The 21,881-nt window shown below is 43.8% G+C and overlaps 1 protein-coding gene across 1 annotated transcript in view; it reads right to left on the bottom strand.

The window, feature by feature from the left end:
• The window catches only part of hdgfl3 (HDGF like 3), a 125,651-nt gene that overhangs the window by 49,876 nt on the left and 53,894 nt on the right, over positions 1-21,881 (bottom strand). The window contains exons 2-3 of the mRNA XM_041175126.1: positions 8,152-8,228; positions 3,750-3,888 (exon numbers count right to left, since the gene is read on the bottom strand). Coding sequence (XP_041031060.1) covers positions 3,750-3,888; positions 8,152-8,228 — 216 coding nt within the window. The remainder of the gene's footprint in view (positions 1-3,749; positions 3,889-8,151; positions 8,229-21,881) is intronic.

Raw genomic sequence — 21,881 nt, 5'->3', positions numbered from 1 at the left:
TATCTCTATTTAACACTGGAATTGGCCCTCAGTTAGAAGATCAGAGAGACTTGTAATTGTTTCTTTCCAGTGTTGTAGTCATATTTCCCGCTGGATGTTAAGTTTAAGGAAAAAGTAGGCACTAGTAAATATGTTATGCAGAAGTAAACAGTAGTAAGTAACAAATTAACGACCTTGTAGAGTTCTCTTCAATATTATCAAGACGTTAGGTATACTCTCATGTTGTATAAAACCACAGGACTGGAGATGATTAATTTCAATCTGAAACTAACAGAAAGTAACAACTGGCCTTTAAGATATGCCTCCCTACTAATAAAATTGCACATGTTCCAGGGTGCACTGGTGAGAGTGTGGAGGATATCATCCAAAGAATTGAGATCATTGTACAAGGTTGGTAATCTATCGATAATCATTAAGCATCCCCATTCAAGATGGAAGCATACCAAAGCAGCATCATTCACATCAGTGGGATGTGTCCATAATATTACAGGGTGGATTTACGACATAGGATGAAAATCAGGTGGGTCTTTAAATGGCAGGTGATCTACCCCACCAGGTTAGCTGACAGACAACGAAGCTGCAAATCAAATCCTAGCTGCTAATATCAATTTGGCAAAGGTATTGCAATGTGCTGTTATTAAATCTAAACACCAATGCTCTGGAAGTGTATAAGGATTTTACCAAGTGATAGTTAATCAGAACTAATCCAGAGATTCACAAGTAGAAGTGGTGGAATTGATGGAGTGATTCTTCATAATATAGGAAAATATTAACTGTCAGGATGTTCAAACTTACTTTATACTTAATACAAGAGACTTATAAGTCTCAGGGTTCTGTGAATGCCTACATGGCTGAGATTAGCTACCAGTTCTGAGCAGTGTGTGTATGAGTAAAGTGATGGGGAAACAAATTCCTGACACAAATGAGATTGACTTTGTACAAAATTCCTGGTGTGTTCAAAGGGCTATTCAGTCCCTGGTACAAACAACTCAATGGCAAGAAGACCACAGTTCACCAGCTCCGTGAGCTGAAATGAGTGAAGTTTTCTAAATAAAACAGCAAAAAAACCTTGCATTTATATAGTGCCTTTCACAACCTCAGGACATCTCAAAGTTCTTTATACCAACTCAGCTCCAAAAAGCTTCATGAATGAACTTATGCCAGTGGAGTATTTTGAAGAGTAGTCACTTTTGTATACAGCAGCCAGTTTGAGCACAGCAAGGTTCCACCAACAGTAATGAGATGATGACCAGATAATCTGTTTATGAGTAATGATGGTTGAGGGATTAATATTGGCCAGGACACCAATATCCATCCACCTGAAGGGCCAGATAACACCTTGTTTTAACATCTCATTTGAAAGATGGCACCGCCAACAGTGCACTGTCTCTGAAGTGTTAGCCTGGATTTTGTGCGCAAGTCTCTGGAGTGGCGTTTGAGTACACTAATTTGCAAAGAACTAATTTGAGGACTCCATGAGAAATAATCTTAGAGGAATGTTTCCTGATTTATCTTTAAAAATAACATTTATTATGTAAAAGACATTACATAATGTAGATACCGGAAAAAAAATCACACGCCTCAGCTTCCAACATATCCGACAAATGTCTCTTTCATAATCTGACACCTTGGGCTTGCCTTCTGCACCATTCCCAGAGCTTTGATTCTTAAGTTGGCTATGGGTCAGATGCCTGTATATACGCACAACCTGAAACTCCATGTCCAACACTGCTGCTCTTTGCCCCTTCAAGGCATAGGCATATGTAACATTAGGTTTTCCAAGTTCTCCCCATACTGTTTAAGACAAACATTTGGAGACTCTATAAAGTCTCAGAGATTTGGCCTCAATATGGAGCGACTTATCTCTGAGCATCTGCTTTCTTCTGAATGTGAGCTTTGGGTTGCAAAAAGAAAATTCAGGCATTAAAGGGTCGTGAATCTGTGGAATTCACTACCTCAGAGTGCAGTGGATGTCAGGACGCTGAATAAATGTAAGGAGGAGATAGATTTTTAATTAGTAACGGGTTGAAAGGTTATGGGGAGAGGGCAGGAAATTGGAGTTGAGGTCAAAATGAGATTAGCCATGATCGTAATGAATGGCGGGACAGGCTCGAGGGGCTGAGTTGCCTACTCCTGCTCCCTAGTTCTTATGTTCTTATTAACCCTCTCTAAAAGAGGATGGTGCAACATACTTTTCCACTGACACATTTTATTGTGTTGCATTTTAAATACAGCCATTTAAAATCACTAACGCAGTTAGTACAGCACTCTGCATTTTCGAATATATTAGAAACCTGGAAGAACCTGTTCAACTACGATTTCCCAGGCTGAATGATAATCACCTGCGGAAAAGATAAATTTAAATCTGATGTATTGCTTTATTGAAGCAAACTAGGCAGCTTTTTTGAGATATGCATGTATTTAATAAGGTTCTATTTAAGAAAACGTTTAATAGGTTTAAGCTTACAAGTTGCAGGCTAATTAACAGGTCTGTAAACTGGTTTGACTATCGGAAATATAAGTGGTAACAAATAGAAAATGTGGTGTCAGTTCTAAGTCTCCTGTTATTCACAGATAATATTGGGAAGGAGAGTTGTAATAAGTACTGTTATCTCCCATTTCAAAGAAAAGTGTACCAGGATAGCATATTTGAATAGCTGCAACAAACGCCTGATTGAATAATGGCTCATTTATCATCAACTGTAAGCTAATCAGCAGTAAACTGGAATGTTTGATGTTAACTGTTCACAGATACACATATACACTTAATGCCGTGGTATGGGAATGGGAAAAGCGCTTTCCCATTCATCATACAAATTATCAGTCCCCAGATGTGAACAATATTGAGTCATGGTGAGGAGTAACATCCTCGGGAGCAGATGCAGAGCCCCAGGCATGAGGGGGGCAGAGGAGAGGAAAGAGGAACAGGAAGGCAACAAGGCCATACTTTCAGCATCGAGCGTACAACAAGCTGCAGAAGATCCTGTCGCTGGTTAAAGGGGACTGGAAGTTGTGAGGATAAGTGAAGGAATAGATGATCAAATGTTATATAATTCACTGTGGTCTTTGTACTTCTGGAAACATAATTCTTAAAATAAAATCAATTGGCCAGTACTAATGGGCAGTTTGAGAACACTTCTGATAGAATGTCAGCATTTATGTATTTTATATTTGTTTACAGGATGTGGGCTTCACTGACTAGGCCAGCATTTATTGCCCATCCCTAATTGCCCTTGAGAAGGTGGTGGTGAGCTGCGTTCTTGAACTGCTGCAGTCACAGAGCTTCCTTTGCTTGTTCATTTTAATTTTTAATGCCCAAATAATTTGAATTGCTAGTTGAATTTAAGACACATTGATAGATCTTTTTGGATTGTAAGGAAATCAGGGGATATGGGGATGGTGTGTGATGATGGAGCTTAGTTAGATCAGCCTTGATCTTATTGGATGGAGAAGCAGAATCGAATGGCCTACTCCTGTTCCTAATTCTTATGTCAATATGTTCTTAATATTTGGTGTATTATATATATAGCAATGAATTATGTCTTAATTGTAAAGCGTAACCATCAATTCACAAACACTGGCAAAACAAAATGTTAGGTTGTGAAGTATGTATGTCCACAATTCCATATTGTTCTGACATTGCACTGTACTTAAAAGCTCTGCCTGAATTTGCAGATATTAAATTGCCAATTTCCTAACTTATATGGCTACATTATTAAAACAATGGGGCAACCAAATATAGTCGCTACCTGATATCCTGTGAACTTGACGCCAGGATTATTTTCGATCTCCCACAGACCTTCGTTGAAACCTTTTCGCTTGTTAGACTTTCCAAATTTATCTTTATATTCTTTGTAAGGTAAAAGGTCTTTTGGTCCCAGAAAGGCACTGCAATAGAAAATTCAATTTCTGACCTCAACAGGTTTTCAACCAACTTCACAGGCTAAATAAAGCACACATCAAAACAATATAACACAGACTTGTTCTCCAACCGGCAGACTTTGCAAGACTGGGCGCTTGTCAGTTAGCCAATTTTCCATTCATTTAAATGAACGCCCTGTGATCACTTGACCAGGGCCCCCTGTGGGGGAGGCCCATCACAAGGAGTACTCAAAGTGGGTACCACGGACAATGGGAACAACTTTCATTTAGATAGCACCTTTACTATGGGGGAAAAAAAGCCTCCAGGTGCTTCAGAGAGGTACAAGAAAAATATGAATACCAAGCCAAAAAAGGAAATACTACAAAGGGTTTGGAGGTGGGTTTTAAAGGGATAAGGGAAGGGGGAGAGGCAGAGAGCTTCAGGGAGGCAATTCCAAAGCAGGGGGCCAAGGCAGCTGAAGATATGACTGCCAATGGTGGGTGAAGGGGAAGGAGAGATACAAAGGGTACCCAAGGCAGCAGAGTGGAGAGCTGGGGAGGTTGTGCATGATGAGTCTATCAGGAAATCAGCCTGTAAGGCTGCAGGAGGTCAGAGAAAGAGGGAAGGGTGAGGCCATGAAGGGATTTAAACTCAAGGGTGAGAAATTTGAGACACTGTGGGACGAACATTGTCCAACGAGGACAAGGCTGCTGAAGGAGTGGAAACTAGTGCAGGATTGGATATGAGCAGCTGAGCTGAGCTTTACAGGGAGACATGAGAGACAAAGATAGGACAGAGCATTGAAATACGAGAATCTGGAGGCCGTAAAAGGCATGGACGAAGGTTTCAGCTCACATGGGCTGAAGTTGGTGAGGAAGGAGGGGGTGTGAAATGGGTGATGTTACAGAGGATAAATTATGCTAACAGTCCTTAATAATACATTAAACTAAATGGAGAACCTAATAGAATTTGCATCTAATTAAACATAAAGGTGGACATTATTGTTGGGATGTATAACACCACTATTTTAACAGGCATTAAATGAGTTAAAATAAGTCAACCGATAACATAGCAACAGAAAAATGACACAGAAGAGCATGCATAGTTTGTTCATTAATATTGCCAACAGCAACTTCTAGCCTTTACCTGCCTGAGTTTTCAATTTCCATTTATTATGTGATTTCTGACTCAAACATTTTAGATTTAAAAAAGCATTAATTTAAGCAAAATATCTTCAAGGTGCAATCAGTTCACGTTTCTTACATTTGTTTTGTCGGCTCCTGGCAATCAATAGTTTTCAGAAATGTTATGGGGTACCTGCATCTATCTCGGGCAGTTTTTTGTTGTTCTCCCCAAATGTCTTCATCCTTCTCTCCTAAAGACACTGATATGTTCCAGGCTGCAACAGCACAGGTTTCAACAACCTCTTCACCCTAAACAGTTGCTCTTCATACGCCAGCCCAGCCAGTGATTGGCAGGCTAATGGGCCATGAGGGGCATTACAGACAGAGACCATTCTGCCCTCAGCCAACAGTCACATTCTAGCTGCAGTCAAGGAGGGTGAACAAGAGTGGGAACCCTGGTCTATTCTTCTCCTCCCTAGCCTGTTGGCGCCAAGGCCAATTATAGCACCCCATTCTCAACCCTAGTGAGATCAATTAAATTATGTCAGGCAGGACATCAAAGCTGTGATCAGCGTATGAGTTAGCTCATTTGGCAGTGCATTTACCAATGGAGGCACGTTGGCAAGCCTAGTGTAGATTTTTATTAAAGCAATATATGAATTAATAATTAAAATGGAAAGTCAAGCACATCTTTATTAAAGACAATAAGCTATACAGTATACGCTAAGCACTATATTACCCTAGGAAATTATTTCCCCTATTTAGGGAGACCTTAATTCATTTATTTTAAACAGTTAATATCTCCTTAAAATTGTGGACAAAATAACTTTATCCAGATGTTCTTAGCGTTTCTGCATTGCAAAGTAACTTATTTAGAGCTATGCAAGATTGGGCTAGGGGCTTAGTCCATGATCTCTACTGAGAAGGTGATTTCTAAAGCTTCTCTTTTCTTAGTCAGTAATCCATTTGCCATGTGCTTGATTGCAAAAATATTAATGGCCTTGCAGTATAAACATGAGCTCCTCACACAATATATTAGCAGGAAAAGGGCTAGTTTTTGCTGCTGACTTTTCATCTCTAGATGTTCTGAATTCGACAGACATCTGGCAAGAGATTGTCAACAGTTTCAAGGAGACAGGTTTAACCTTTTGAAGACTAGAACAGAATTGCAGCAAGAAAATGAACATCGTAGCACACATCGATTTATTCTACGAACACAATAAATTATAAAATATTCTGTACTGCTCTTTACTGGAATCAGAAACAGCCTTTAGACCTTTCCAATTACAAGTTTTGCAGGAATTATATTGACGGACACAAGATTATTTTAAAGCGGTGGTAATAAATAAAAACAAGAAACTGCTGAAATACTCAGGGGGGGTTTGTGGAGACAGAAGTGAAGTTAGTATTTCAGTTCAGTGACCTTTCAATAGAACCAGAAAGCATTAGAGATGTAACAGGTTTTAAGGAAGTATAGAGGCCGGGAGAGCTTTCTCTTTGTTCTTTCCTCCCCTACCCCCTCTCCTGCTGAATCAATCTAGCATCTCCTATCTTTATTTCATATTTCTAACATTGGCAGTGTTTTGTCCTTTTTATTATTTTAAAGGAACTCATTCTATAGGATCTTGTTCCTGACAGAGCTTGACCAGCTGAGAATGCATGTTAGGAATTCAGGCCAAGATCCTTCATGATTTCCTGTCCATTCATTTTTCTTTTTGCTCGACTTTACCTTTCAGTTATTGACTGATGTATTGTTTTAAAAGAAATCAACACAGGCTTGCCTATATTGCCCCATAATGTCTCCAAGGCTCAATGAGTAGCTCTCCCACCTCCGAGTCAGAAGGTTGTGGGTTCAAGCGCACTCCAGAGACATGAGCACATAATCCAGGCCAACACTTTATCTCAGTGCAGTTTGAGGGAGTGCTGCACTGTTGGAGGCACCGTCTTTCAGATGAGACATTAAATTGAGGCCCCATATGACATCTCAGTTGACATAAAAGATCCAATGGCACTGTTTTGAAGGAGTTTATGGGAGTTCTCCCTGCTAACCTGGCTAATCAACACCTAATAGCACAGATTATCGGAGTATTATCACTTTGCTGCTTATGTGAGATTACTGTGTACACACTGGCTACTGTACTTCCCACAGTAACAGCACTTCAAAAGTGCTTCATCGGCTGCAAAGCAATTTGAGACATTGTGAAGTTGTGAAAAATGCTATATAAATCTTTCTTTCTTTCATTAGCAAATACATTGCTAAATGTGGAAATAAACCGCAAAACCAGCTAGGGCACCGCTTTGAACTCCTGTGTGTCAGCTGATCTCAGTGGGGTGACAATAGGGGTGCTGCTACTGGCAGGAGGAGAATTAACTGCTCCCATTCTGTTTGCTCTCATTGACTCCAGTTTAGTGAATAGTAAACCAAAAGGGGGTGGAGGTCTTGTGGTGAAGTGGGTAGCATCCCTATCTCTGAGCCAGTAACTCCCAGTTCAAGTCACCCCAGGGATTGATCACCAAGGGAGGGTTAAGCATTAACCTGTATAATCCTTCCAACACACACCAATAGCAGGCAGTAAGAGTGGGAGGGATTCCTGGTCAGTCATGTGATGGAAAGAAATTAGCACATCTACCATAGCTCCAAACTACAACATATATGGAAAAGTGCATGTTGCCATAGCAACTTGGACTACCTGAGTGAACTGGAACACACCACCAAATCAGGAGAGACAGGTGACTAAGCCCCTCATATACTCTCCTAGCAAGCAACACCCTCTGCTAACAGTGAGAACTTATAGAATTATCCCTTATGGTTATGAAAATGATAAAATAAATAGACCTTTTTGAAAGACTCATTGAAAGAGCCTGAACAGTTCTCATTCAATATAAATATATCTGCACTATCCACAATGTATCAGCAATATTTGTCACCCGAGAAACATATTTTCACTAAACCCAAACTGAGTTAACTCAAAATGTGAAACCCCTAGCTGTACATAGGCTTACAAACTGAATATACTTGGCTAGAACCGCTTGAAAAAAAGCTTCATTCTGATCTATTTGGACAACGAACAGTCTAGATCCATTTTCATAACAATGAATCTCTGTCATATAAAAAAATCTATAACACTGATCACTGTCATCCTATTTTCTTCTAAATGTACTTACGTCTCATGAGTTCCAAAGAAGAAAATAGGGTATTTATTTGCTGGTGGTTTCACAGCTCCCTCTGGGAGCTCATCGATCTGTTGAACAAGAGAAGAGGACTTAGCGTGATTATCTCCATCAACAGAAACTTAAATTACATAACTTCAGATCTGCAATATTATACATGTTCATGAATATCAAACACAAGTGAAGAGGAATGCTTTACTCCCTACCCCTGCTTGGTAGGAATGAGGACAAGGAGCTTAGGATAGTGGGGTGGGGGGGAGGGGCTTGATTGGGGGAGGGGCTAAGAGTCTCATTAGATTCCCACCATTTTAGCTTTTCTGAAATTAGCCACACTAAGACCACTTGTCGCAGAGCAGCAGGAGCCGAATTCAAACAGCAAGGTTGTCCCTTGAAGTCTTTGAAATGGGCATACCATTTTAACCCTGAGCTGCACTTTATCGAACCTGTCACGATACCTAGCTGTAGTCAAGATCCTGGTCACAGGAGGGCCAGGTAAGTTTACTTTTTAAACTTCTAAACTTTTCTTGTCTGCCTGGAGGTGCAGCTGTGCTCCTGCTTCCTCACAAGGATAAAAGCTGCCTCCCTTGTCCCCAGCTTCAGCTCCTCATTAAAGACTTTCCCAGTCGCTCCCGGCCCCATTCCTTACTTACCTTCCCGGGAACTACTGTCCTGGGTCTCCATCCTGTTTCCACCACCCTCCTCCTACCCATCAGCTACCAAGGTAAATTCTGTTTCTCAAGCTCTGGTGATGACGCCAAATCCCATCAGCTTCAGGTAGGAGTCAGAGTCGGGTAAAGTTTAAAAAAGCTCCCGGGATTCAGGGTCTTCTCTGTCCAGCTTGACCCTTTCATTCATGCCAATTCATGCCCAGAGTTAAAATTGGCCAACTGTGGCCCAAATACCTTTATATCGTTGCTGAGATCTGTGACATACAATTGTTGTGTCTGATTTTTGTCTGCATTACTTTAATCTTTCTTCAGGAAACCTGCTGTAATTATATTTTCTTTACATCGGGTGGAATTTTAACCCCCCCCCCCCCCACAACAGACAGGGTTAAAATTTCAAAGGTCCAGAACTTGACTGACTCACAGTTTTAATTGAGGTGAGTGACTAATCTACCCTCAAAGGACAAGCCTGTCAGTTAAGCATGCTAATAGGATTGTGTGCTTCAAATGTTATCACTTTCAATTTTAAGCACAATGTTCTGGGTTCACCAGGGATGGGGAAAGCCAGCAGCTGAAGGGAGGCACAAAGAGCCGGATTCAGGGGTAAGCACATTTCCAGCATTGTTTGTGGGCCAGGAGGGGCAAGAATGCTTCTGCAGGGCTCCTCAAGCCAACCTGTTTTCCTTCCTGTGATCGACAAAGCAAGGCGCAACACCCCTCCCCCACCCTCAGCCACCCCTGTGATCCACCTCCTCGCTTAAGCTTCTCTTCGCTCCTGAGCTGCAGCCTACCAGCACACAGGCCATTCCCTCCGTCAGCCAGCCAACCTCGCCTGGAAACAGAGGTTTTGTTATTTTTTTCAAATGCAGCAAGGAATTGTGGGGAAGGGGATAAAAAATGGTCTTATTAGCCTCCCTTCTGCCACCGCCTTTCCTGGGCACTGGAAATTTCACAGCAGAACCTGCATCTCTGGGATTTCGGACCCAGACGCCCACAGTGCCTCCCCACCCCCGCACCTCCTTCCTTCCTCTCATATATCCCTCACCAACATCACGTACTTCCTGCCTCCCCATAGATATTGGCGCCAGGCTTTCACAAAATACCTCACCGATGAGAAGTGGAATAGGACAGAATCACAAACACAAACTGGAAAAGATCACTAAAGTCCAGCCAGCTGGCCCCAGTATTTATAAACTATCATATTCCACACTCCTCTAACACCCCCTCTACATATTTTTCTCTAAATAATTATCCAACTCCATCATGAAACTGCTGATACAATTGCTTCCATAATAGACTATTGCATACACTCAACATTCCTCTGCAAACATTAATCAAATTGAAAATTGTCCTTTTGTCCATGGCCCTGAAAATGAACAAGCTTGACAGCCTTTCTCGCAGTATCTTATTAGGCACATCAGTCTGGGACACGCGCTCACAACTTTACTCCTGGATGCAAGACATGGAGTTCATTATTGAATGTTCCTCACTCAAGAAGCACTGTGTGCTCTGTTGCAGTGGTGCGGGCAGGACTCTTTCTTTGATGAGTGCATGTGAACTTGTCAGACCAACGAAAACAATGTCAAAAGTTCTATATTTCAAAAAGGAATTTGACAGTATAGCTCAAATAGATCCGTTTGGGTCAATTATCTGGGCAGGATCCCCACAGGATCAGATGGAATGCCGGTTTTCCACTCAATTTGATATCACTCTCTATTGATATCTTCTTCTCTTCTCCAGATAGCATCCTCGATGATTCGAGGATCACTGAGCCATGGTTTATGCTGTGGTTTCACAACAGATCAGGGCGAGATGGCAGACTCTGAGTCTACCACAGCCTGAATGGGGGTGAAATAGTACAAGGTTGGCGTTATTTTGAACCAATGGCTAGCTGTTTAGCCAACTGCGTTAACCGACCCCTACCTGCTGATATCAAGGGACAGTATAATTGCGAAGGATGTAAAACCAGTTCCAACTGATCTCATTAGTTTTCCATCCTGTGGGTTATAATAAAAATCCCCCACTATTACTTCCATTAGTCAATTAATAATTCAAATAAAGCAAATTAAAATATAAAACAGCCTTGTTTGACAAAAATCTAAAACAGGAAGTCCAAAGGGTAGTTAAATATTAATGCTATCAATAACCTTGTTACTTTTCACTGCAATGTCCCATTGAACAGTTAGAAGTGTTGCCTGAATTGCAGAACTGGTCAGTTCTGGAAGAACAGACAAGTGGTCCTTCTTTCAATGGAATTTTGGGGGAATGTTTGAACATGCTAGACATGCCCCTCCGACTTCCATACTCCCCCTCCCCTCCCCATAACTCCTTCTCCCATACTCCCACTACCCTACACTCCCCCTACCTCCATTTCTTTCCTTCCATGCTTCACTTCCCCCACACTTCCCCTCCCCCTTTTCAACCCTTCCCATACTTCCCCCCCAATAATCCCCCTCTCTACAACTCTCTTGACTCCTCCAGACTTCACTTCCCCCATACTCCCTCTCCCCTACACTTCAATTCCCCTATACTCTTCATCCCCATAATACCCCTCTCCATATGCCCCCTCCCTAAAATTCTCCTGCACACCACTCTCTCCCTCCCCCATTCACAACCTCCCCCCATACTGCTCCTCCTGTCACCACACTTGCCTCCCCATTCACCCTCTCTTCTCCATATTCCTCTCCCCCTTTCCCCCAACACCGACTATTTGGAACACTTTGCTCAGCACTTTCATTGTTCTGAATATTAGCACAATGCTGAATGTCCATCAGCTTCTGTCCTGCAAAACTACTCAGTTTAACCAATGGAACCACATGAATGCAATCAGCAAGTTCTCCAGCAATTAATGGGGAATTAAAGTTGCGTAACATTAGCTTAAGGAAATGGCAAGAATCATAGTATGAAATAAAATATGTTGAGATTTATTATTTTATTGGGTGAAATGAGTATCAAGCCATTGGAGCCCAGCTCATAAATTTATTATGTATTACTGACTCAGTCGAATCATTGAATAAATTTCATATGCAAAGGAGTCTTACAAACAATCTCAATACCGTTCTTTTACAGGCATAAAATCTAAAAGTAGCAATTATGACAGGGTAGTCAGTTACAACAGATGGCCAATTAAAACTAAATGTAGGTGATTCCATTGGAGGTCATTCTCACAACTTAAGTCATCAAATCCATTGCATCGAAGTTAATCTAACAGCCTATTTGATAACATTCTAATGTTTTGATTACAATATCAAACAATATTGCGACATGGGTGTTACAATGTTTTAAATGTGAATCTTTTACTGCAATTAATTCACGCTGGCTTTTGTGAACATCGAGATGCTCTCTTTTAAGGGTTAAACTGATCAAGATTCAGGACCACCCTGGGTTTTACATCGGTACAGCTTTGGAGGCTCAAAAACATTGGCGGACAATACTGTTTTCCAGTGGTAAGAGTTTCAATTGGAAAAAATGATCGCTTAAGTAACATAGCTATGATTTTCCTCATTATCAAACATCATCTATGTTTATCAACTCACTATGTTCCTATTTCATCCCATTCATAACTAATTTGGTCAGGTGCCTTGCTTAACCTCTCTTGAATGTAAATTCTATTTTCCAGCTTTGTTTCACCAGAAGACAACAAAGCCAGTCAAGAACAGTAAGAAAATATGAGGTCAATCTTTGTCTTTACTTCTTGGGAGGGTATCTAGCAGGGCAGAACAGGCGCCCTTTATAGACTTTCATTCCATTCATATCTCCAACTGGGAGTAGGAGGGGTCTCCACGGAGCCCGGCCAGAAGTTGGATCTTGAAGGTTTTGGGGGAGGAAAGGGTGGGGCAATTGCAGAAGGCAGGCATGGGAGGAATTGGCAGTGAGTGGGAAGATTTTTGTGGCATAGGGAGGAACTTTCATGCTCATTCTCATCCTCGACATTAAAATTATGGAATCTTACTGTTGGGAAAATGGCGCACCGGGCAGTTGAAAACGGAAAGAATCCCTTCCCCATTAGCTGCCTAATGAAACGTTCAAGTGAGTTGAAAATAAACAGCCACTCCAGCCAGTAGCAGGTGTGAGCCTATCTTTTTTTGAAACTCATTCATGAGGTGTTGGCGTCGCTGTCCAGAGGGCATTTTTAAGAGTCAACCACATTGCTGCAGGTCTGGAATCACACGTAGGCCAGACCAGGTAAGGATGGCAGATTTCCTTCCCTAAAGGACATTGGGGTGAACCAGATGGGTTTTCACGACAATCGGCAATGGTTTTGTGGTCGTCATCAAACTTTTAATTCCAGACTTTTTAGTAAATTCAAATTTCACCATCTGCCATTGGGGGCTTTGAAGCTGGCTCCTCAGCACATTACCCTGGGTCTCTAGAATACTAGTCCAGTGACACTCCACTGAGCCACCACCTCTAATCCAGTTGTAAGAATTGTTAGCAATTTTCATCACCAACTTGTGCAGCATGGGCCGCACACATCCTTCCCAGTGACACCAGGCCTTCAGCAACCTAAGTTGTTCCACTCATTTATACCTCCTCTAGGCTCATCTTTTGCTTCTTTATTCATCCCCTTACTATCCCCTCTTGCTTTGCACTGTCATCCCTTTTATCATTTAATCACCCATGTCACAGACATTCCCTTTTGTTTGTTCCTCACTTCTCCCTTTTCCCTGCCTCCGTATTCGCTTGAAAACTGTCACATCCCTAACTTTACCCAACCCTGATGGAAGGTCATTGACAGTGAAATGCTTAACTTTGCTTCTCTTGCCACAGTTGCTGCCTGACCTGCTGAGCATTTCCAGCATTTTCCATTTTTATTTTCGGTTTCTAACACCTGTAGTATTATGATTTTGTATTTGTTGTTATAACCACTAATAGTTTATCAGTGTCTATTTGTGGAACAGTAATTCTCCTCCAGGCCCTGTTGCTGACTGCTCAGTCAGTAGGCCCTCCCATTGTGTCCCTTCCCTTTTTCCAGCTTGTTTCTAGCTTGGCATGAGCAGCTGCTGGATTTCGCAGATTCCTCCACCGCCGACAACTCTTGGATGAGGAGAGTCTTTCATCGGTGCTCACTCAGCCCTCGATCGCTCAATGTAAAATGAGAGCCAAACTGGAGGAGAGTTCAGGCCTCGCTCTCCTGGTAATGGACAGATGTGTTGGCTCCTCCACATCCAACCACAATAATAGGCAAGGCTGAAAGTTGCTCTTCCACATTTTTTGGTCAGGTGCTGTGATGTTCGAGCTCCTGTCTCCTGACGCTATCGCTTTTCCTCTTTGAAAGAAATTCTGTCTCTGCAACTAGCTTTTTTCCCCCATTTGAGTTTGCACTTTCTGCTTCCATTGTGCCAATGAGTGGTCATACACAGCCTCCCATCAAGGCTCACCTTGTAGTTTGTCAGAGGCTGGGCACTTTTTGTAAAAATAAACTAAGGGCAGAATTGTCTCAGAATTGCAACAAGTGCAGTAGCGAACGTGAAAAAAGATGTGTTACCTGCCGGGCACAATGGGGGTGGGGGTTTTTGCGCCATATTGTCCTTTTCCTGGCGCCTCCTGCCTCATTAATAGTGCATTCCTGGGAAACACGCCAGGTCGCTGGCGGGTTGGCCTCTGATTCACCTGCCCCACCATCCGCTTCGGCCTACAGTAATCCAGCTGCCATATTTAAAGGGCGTCCCTGCACAGAGCTGGCTCTCTCTAAGGGATCGGAAGCTGCTGCAAAGTCTTGGCTGCCAAAGGGAGGAAACATGCTGGCCCCAAATTTAGTGACGCCTCCCTCAGGTGCCTACTGGACGCAGTGGAGGCCACTGTGAATTCCTCTACCCCCGCTCTGGGCAAAGACCAGCAAGCAAGGTCACCAATCCAAAATGGGAGGCAGTGCCAGCGGTGGTCAGCATCAGTGCCCTGCAAAAGAGGACAGCCACCCAGTGCCAAAGAGGATGAATGATCTCCGTTCCACCAAGATAAGTCACTCTTCTCATCGCTCTCAACTCACACACTCAAACCCATCATCAGGGCCCTCACTCACTGCCAGTTCAAGAGACATCACCATTCACTCCTTCACACAAAACTTCATCTTCCCTGCGGATCATGTCCTCATCCCATCCATGGCACCTCTCACCACCCACGCACGTGAAGCATCCTTCTCATCCAGCCTGGCAGGCATGCTGCTTACACTCTCTCCATCCGCGTTCAAGCAGGACAAGTTGGCTCAAAGCAAAAGCACGAGGTCGCAGACTCGTGGAGGAACGCCTGACATCAAGTTTGTCACAGGCCTTGAAAATACAGTCCTCCGGCTGGCCGGCAATGATCTGGACCGCTCCTGTGCTGGCGGTGAGGTCAGTGGTGCTCAACCACGTGAGGATCCAGTAGTGCAATATCCATCAGACTACCATGCTGTGAGTGAGTACCCATGTTCTGCAGTCCCCTGCCCTGCACTAATGATCTTTCCTTGCTTTCACACTCATACCTGGGAAGCAGCTGAGGGGGTCCACGAGCCAGGTCCTCGACTCAAGCCCCGCAGGCACCTTGCAAGAAGAATGTGATGACACTTGAATTGAAGACCCGTCACAGTGCTCACCCACATCCTCCACCAGCGCAGAGACACACATCTCGGCGGGACCTAGTGCGACAGTAGCCTCGGGGTCACAATCTGGTGAGCACACTGCACTGTCTGATCCACAACAGACAGCAACGGGGACTTCCCAGGTTTCCAGCACGCGGGTGACTGCTGGAGGCCAGAAATCTGCTGAGCGTGAGTCAGATGCACCTGGTCATACCTCAGCTGCTGAAACTAAGGCTAAAGCATTTGCTACAACCTTCAGCCAGAAATGTCGAGTGGATGATCCATCTCGGCCTCCTCCGGAGGTTCCCAGCATCACAGATGCCAGTCTTCAGCCAATTTGATTCACTCCACGTGATACCAAGAAACGGCTGAAGGCACTGGACACCTAAGAACCCTAAGAACGTTCCCGCAATAGTACTGAAGACTTGTGTTCCAGAACTTGCTGCACCCCTGGCCAAGCTGTTCCAGTACAGCTACAACACTAACATCTAGCGGGAATGTGGAAAATTGCCCAGGTATGTCCTGTACACAAGAAGCAGGACAAATCCAGCCCTCCAAGTCACTCGCCATCCTGACTTGGAAATATATTGCCGTTCCTTCAATGTCATTATGTCAATATCCTGGAACTCCCTCCCTAACAGCACAGTGGGTGTAACTACAACACATGGACTGCAGCGGTTCAAGAAGGCAGCTCAACACCACCTTCACAAGGGCAATTAGGGATGGGCAATAAATGCTGACTGAGCCAGCAATGCCCACATCCCGCAAATTAATTTAAAAAAAAGTTGCAAAGGCAAACGTGGGGACATCAGGAAGGAATGTCTGCTGCACTGTCAACACGTGAGAGATGCAGGATAGCTTAATCTCACTCCAGCTTCCCCTTCCACTCAAGGAATCAGCCAGGGGCCCTTGGGAACCCATAGGGAGGAGGATCAGCAGGTGCACAACTCGGGGCCGTCTGCCCAGGTGACTCTGGGAGTGTCCGTCCCATCCAGCCCCTCTTCCTGTGACCCCAGCAGCTCCAGCTCCACAGGCTGAGGAGGGTGCCACTGCCACACAGCAGGACCCTGAAAGCAGGCCGGGGCCCTCCAGGTCTCAGCCCTCCAGAGGACGCTCACCAAGGTCATTACAGACAGGGCTTAGCACTTAGCAGGCTGCCTCCACCCCCACTATGGATGTCGGGGGGCATCAAGAAGTAGCGACAGGGTTAGGAAGGTTAAGAAGATGTAGTTGCATAGCCTGGGTGTTAATCACTTATACATAATGTTCACTATTTTAAATAAACTCCCAAGAATGTCTCCTTGCCTATGGCTCCTTGTTGTGATGGGCAGTGTTCGTGTCACTCAGATGTGAAATCCTGGTTCCTGCCCAAGATAGAGGCAGGTGAGTCCCTGTGCAGCGTGTAACCTTCAGACCAAAGTGATGGTCCGGCTTCACACTCACTGGACACATTACTGATGCCTGCACCTCGATGGTGCTGGTCATTGCTGCCAGAATGTCGTGAGCAGGTGTCACAGAGTTCCATCATTCTCTCTATGTGGCTCTCAGCACCTTTGAGGTGGGACTGGCCCCCATCTCTTCAGCACCTGTGACAGGTGACATTGTGCTCCTGAAAGGGTTGTGTGCTGAAGGTTGACAAAAGATCAGGTGCATTTAAAGTTTCACGGCTGTGTCTCCGTGATATGACCCTGATCACTGAGCGCAAGCAAACTGCCCTCAGCCACACAGGAGGCAGATGTTCATAAAGGCTGTGTGAAGATCTATGGAGTTTCCTCACTTCATGACGTCATCATCCTCCACCAATCTTGTGGTTATGAGGGCCTGCCTGAGTGCACCTGCCTCATCTGGACAATTGTGATGCCCTCATCCCCGGCATCCTCGCCTTCGAGGACCTCATCACCCTCATCCTCTGTGACATCCTCCTCATTGGAGGAGATGTGCAGCTCTTCCATCCCCTCCTCAGCCAGGTCCTCCCCCCATTGCAGTGCCAGGTTGCGGAGCGCACAGCAAGCGACGATGATGTGCAACACCCTCGGTGGGCTGTATTGCAGTGATCCACCGGAGCTGTCAAGGCAGGGGAAGCTCATTTTCAAAATGCCTATTGTTTGCTCCAACAAAGGCCAGGTTGGGGCATGAGCCTCGTTATAACGTTGTTCCGTTACAGCCTGAGGCCGCTACGTGGGCGTCAACAGCCACGTCCTCTGTGGGTAGCCCTTGTCCCCGAGGAGCCATCCCTGCAGCTTCTCTGGACCCTGGAAGAGTCTCTTTTTCTGAGACTTGCTGAGGATTTAGGAGTCGTGGACACTCCCTGGGAATCGTGCGCAGGTCTGTAGGGTGAGCTTGTGGTGATCGCAGACCAGCTGAACATTCACTAAGTGGGAGCCCTTGTGGTTGATGTGGTTGGCTGCTTGTTGCCATGGTGATCTAAGTGCCATGTGAGTACAGTCGATGGCTCCCTGCACCTGTGGAAAACCTGAGGTCTGCTCAAATCCCAGCGCTCTTGCTTCCTGCTTTCCTGATCCCAAGCGAAATGCACAACGTTCTGTGCCTGTGTGAAGATGGTGTCCATGACTGTCTGGATACACTTGTGCATGGAGGCTGGTGGATCCTGCACAGGTCACCTGTGAAATTAGGTTCCCGACATGCGGCAGCGGCAAATGCAGCACACCATTGATGGGCGGAGCGGACGATCACAAACTGGTAAAAACAGATTTTTGGCCTTCTCGCTACATTGTTCCCTCCCTCCCACCATGATGCCCGACGCCAGCCTAAGTGTGAAAGATATTGAGAGATCTATCTAAAAACTGGACGCATCTTGCCTTATGTTCAGTTTATCACACAATACAATTATGGAACAACTTAGCAACCATATTCAAATACACTGTTTGTTCTTTAGTTTCTTGTTGAAAATCTCACTGTGCTACTCTTTTAGTATCTTTAATTTGCAATTTAAAACAGGCCATGACTTCCCCAAGGATACTTGGCAAACACTTGCTATCTAAAAGTCTGCGTAGCATTGTTTAGAATCCTATTTATTCACCTATAGAAATTTGTGAGGGAAAAGGATAAGAAATAATTTAGCTGAATGAAGATGTAAGGTAATGAAAGGGCGTGATATCATTCTCTGGGATCCATTCTGTGAATCATGACAGGAGCCCTGTCGGTTGTGTTTCAACAAGGGTTTAATTGTACCTACACCGGCAAGTAATCATTGTTAAAGCAGTGTGCCTTAAATTGTGTTTGATTATGTAAAGTTCAGCACAGCTTCAACAATGTGAAAAAGCTGACAAGAAGTTTGGACTCTTGAACACTCTGGGCCCAGTGCTCCTCTGGGCCTGGGAAAACCCAAACTCCGCAATTTTGCAGCTCCACAAGCGACACACCTGACCCACGTGGGACTTCACCTGTCATTTTCGACTTTTCACACCAGGGTCTGGTTTGCATTGTAGTTTGTGAGCTGCGCTGGGGTGAGTGAGGAGTGCGGGGGCGAGGCTGGACTCTTTCGAAGGCCCGCCTCGGTTTTCCGACACAGTATCCCTGCTTCCAAACAGCGTTGAAAAGGGACCCTAGACCTCACCCCTCACCTCACAAAGGGCCAAATTTTTCACTGGGTGCAGAGGTGCATTTCGGTGCACGAATGGCCACACTTTGCATTTATTTTGGAGGAAATCTGATTTTCCTCAGCATTCCCAACCCCATGCCAGTTTCCTTTGGCCTTTCTGCAGATTGGGAGTGCCCACCCAGCCCCGCTTAGGTCAGGTTCCCCATGTTAAATGGGGGAAGACCATCTTATTTCCTCCTGCATGCTATTTTTGTCTGGTGGTGTGGGGTTTTGGTAGCCCATTAAAAGCATTTTGGGTTTAAGAGTTTGTGAAGGAAATGGAAAACCTACTGAGGAGTCTGGAATACACTGAAAGATAAGTGTAAAGACTATTCAACACCTTTAAATGTCACTATTAGGTGCTATATTGTCATGTAGGAGTGTTTTTAATGCAGTAATTCATCATAGGAATCTATCCTTTTAAGGCAAGTTGACCGTTACATTGATCAGCCTTATGTATTTGTTCAGATGCATTACAGTGCTTTTCCAATAGAGGAAGCACCTTAATGCAGTGAAAGACATTACAAAATGTCCTGTCAGTCCATGTTGTCATCTTTTCTACTGTGATTTAAATGGCTCTGGCTGATAATCAAAATCTGCACTTGAAAAAAATCTAAACCATATTGAAATTGAAATGAGACTTTTGTTCTTTCCATCTTAATACAGTGTTGTTTGGACAGCTGTGGTCATTATCAATGCCTGTCTGAGTTTCAAGTGCTAATGGGTTTCAGCACAGCAAGTGTTCTATTCATCTAAGAATGAATGGCATTTTCAAGAAGTTGTAATAACAGGTTGTCTCTTTGATGTGGTTTCTGTTTTGTTGATACAGGCTAATAAGATTACAAGTATTACAAGGTTTATTCACGTGGAAGAACACAATTTTTCAGAAGTTCAATGATATAGAGGCTTTTGTTAGATGGTGAGAGGTTTATTTTTTTCCCCGAGGAATGTGAAATATTTTCCATGTATATTGCATGGAATCTGAGGCCTGTATATAGCGAATACTGGATGAGTGGTCAAGGGAGATACATGGGAGGGTGTAGAGGTAACGTGGGTGACATCACTGATCTGAGGAGGCATGGAGATAGAAGTGGCATGGGCAATCTGAGGAGGCCTGGGGGGGGGGGGGGGGGGGCGATGGCAGTGAATGAGGTGAGGGGTGAGGTTTAGGGTGCGTTTAAACACTTTTGGGAGCTGGTATAACCTTTCTGCAAAACCGAGGTGGACCTTTTAGCCAGCCTGTCTCTGCACCCACACCCCTCATTCACACCAGCGCAGCTCACCGTGAACCCCACCCGGTGTGAAAAGAGTCGGGTGTGCAGTTTGCAAGCTGCAAAACTGCGCAGGTTGTGTTTTTCTGAGCCCAGAGGAAGATTTGGCTCTAAGTGTGGCCATTCACGCACTGAAACGCGCCTTCACCCCCAGGCTAAGGTTTAGCCCTTTATGTGCAGGAAAAAATAAATAAAAGACAGGGGGGGTGGATCTGGACTTTGGGATGGGCATTCTCAAATCGGCTGCCCATAATACAGCTCTCTTGATTTTGGGACATCAGTTTTACTTAAACTACATAAACTACAACTTGCATTTAATAAAGTAAAAATTTCCCAGGGTACTTAAAAGGAGCATAATCAGATAAAATCTGACACCAAGCTCCATAAATAGATAATAGGGCAGGTAACTAAATGTTTGGTTAAAGAAGTAGGTTTCAAGGAGCATCTTAAACTTAGGAATTCTAAAATTAGAGAATTCTAATGGTTCACAACTCTCTGAATGAAGAATTTTTCGTTAACTCAGTTCTAAATGACCTAGGCCTTATGTTGAGACTGTGACCCCCCAGCAAAACATTATCTCAGCATATACCTTGTCAAACCCTCTCAAAATGTTATGTTTCAATGAGATCATCTCTCATTCTTCTAAATTCTAGGGAATTTAGACATAGTCTACTCAATGTCTCCTCATAGGAGAATCTCCTCATCCAAGGAATCAGTTTGGTGGACATCCACTGTGTTCCCTCTAAGGCAAATATATCCTTCCTTTGCTGAGGAGAGCAAAACTGTATCAGTACTCAAGGTTCGGTCTCGTCAAAGCCCTATACGATTGAAGTAAGCCCTCTTTACTCTTAAACTGAAATCCCTTTTTAATAAAGATCAACATACCACTTGTTTCCCAATTTGCTCACTGTCTCTGAGGTTCATATACAAAGATACCCACATTCCCCTGAATACCAACATTTTCCTGTCACTCAATATTTTAAAAAATATTCGTCTTTTCTATTTTTCCTCCTGAACTGGGTAACTTCACATTTCTCCACATTATATTCCATCTGCCATGTTCTTGCCCAGTCACTTAACCTATGAAAAATATTTTGCAACCTCTTTGCATCCTCCTCACAACCGGCTTTCTCACCTAACTTTGAGTCCGTAAACTTGGATACATTACATCCCCTCATCTATGTCATTGATATAGATTGTAAATTGTTGAGGCCCAAGCACCGATCATTAGTTAAAGCCTGCCATCCCAGAAATAATCCGTTCATTCCTACTCTCTATTTTCTGTCTGTAAATCAATCTTCAATTCATGTTAAAATATATTACCCCCAATCCTATGAGCACTAACTTTGTGTAATAACCTCGTGTAGCACCTTATCAAATACTTTTTGAAAATCTAAATCCACACATCCACTGATTCCCCTTTATCCACCCTTCCAGTTACAACCTCAAGAAGCTCTAACGGATTTGTTAAACACATTTCCCTTTCATAAATTCATGTTAATTCTGTCCAATCATATTATGATTTTCCAAGTGCCCTATTTTCACATCCCTAATAGATTCTGGCATTTTCCCTATGACTGAAGTCAGGCTAACTGATGACAAGGGACTGAGAGGTTTGAGGAGAGAAT

Source organism: Carcharodon carcharias, chromosome 26 (assembly GCF_017639515.1).
Source record: "Carcharodon carcharias isolate sCarCar2 chromosome 26, sCarCar2.pri, whole genome shotgun sequence".
NCBI classification, from domain to species: Eukaryota; Metazoa; Chordata; class Chondrichthyes; order Lamniformes; family Lamnidae; genus Carcharodon; species Carcharodon carcharias.
This window is presented reverse-complemented; position numbering and strand designations above follow the sequence as displayed.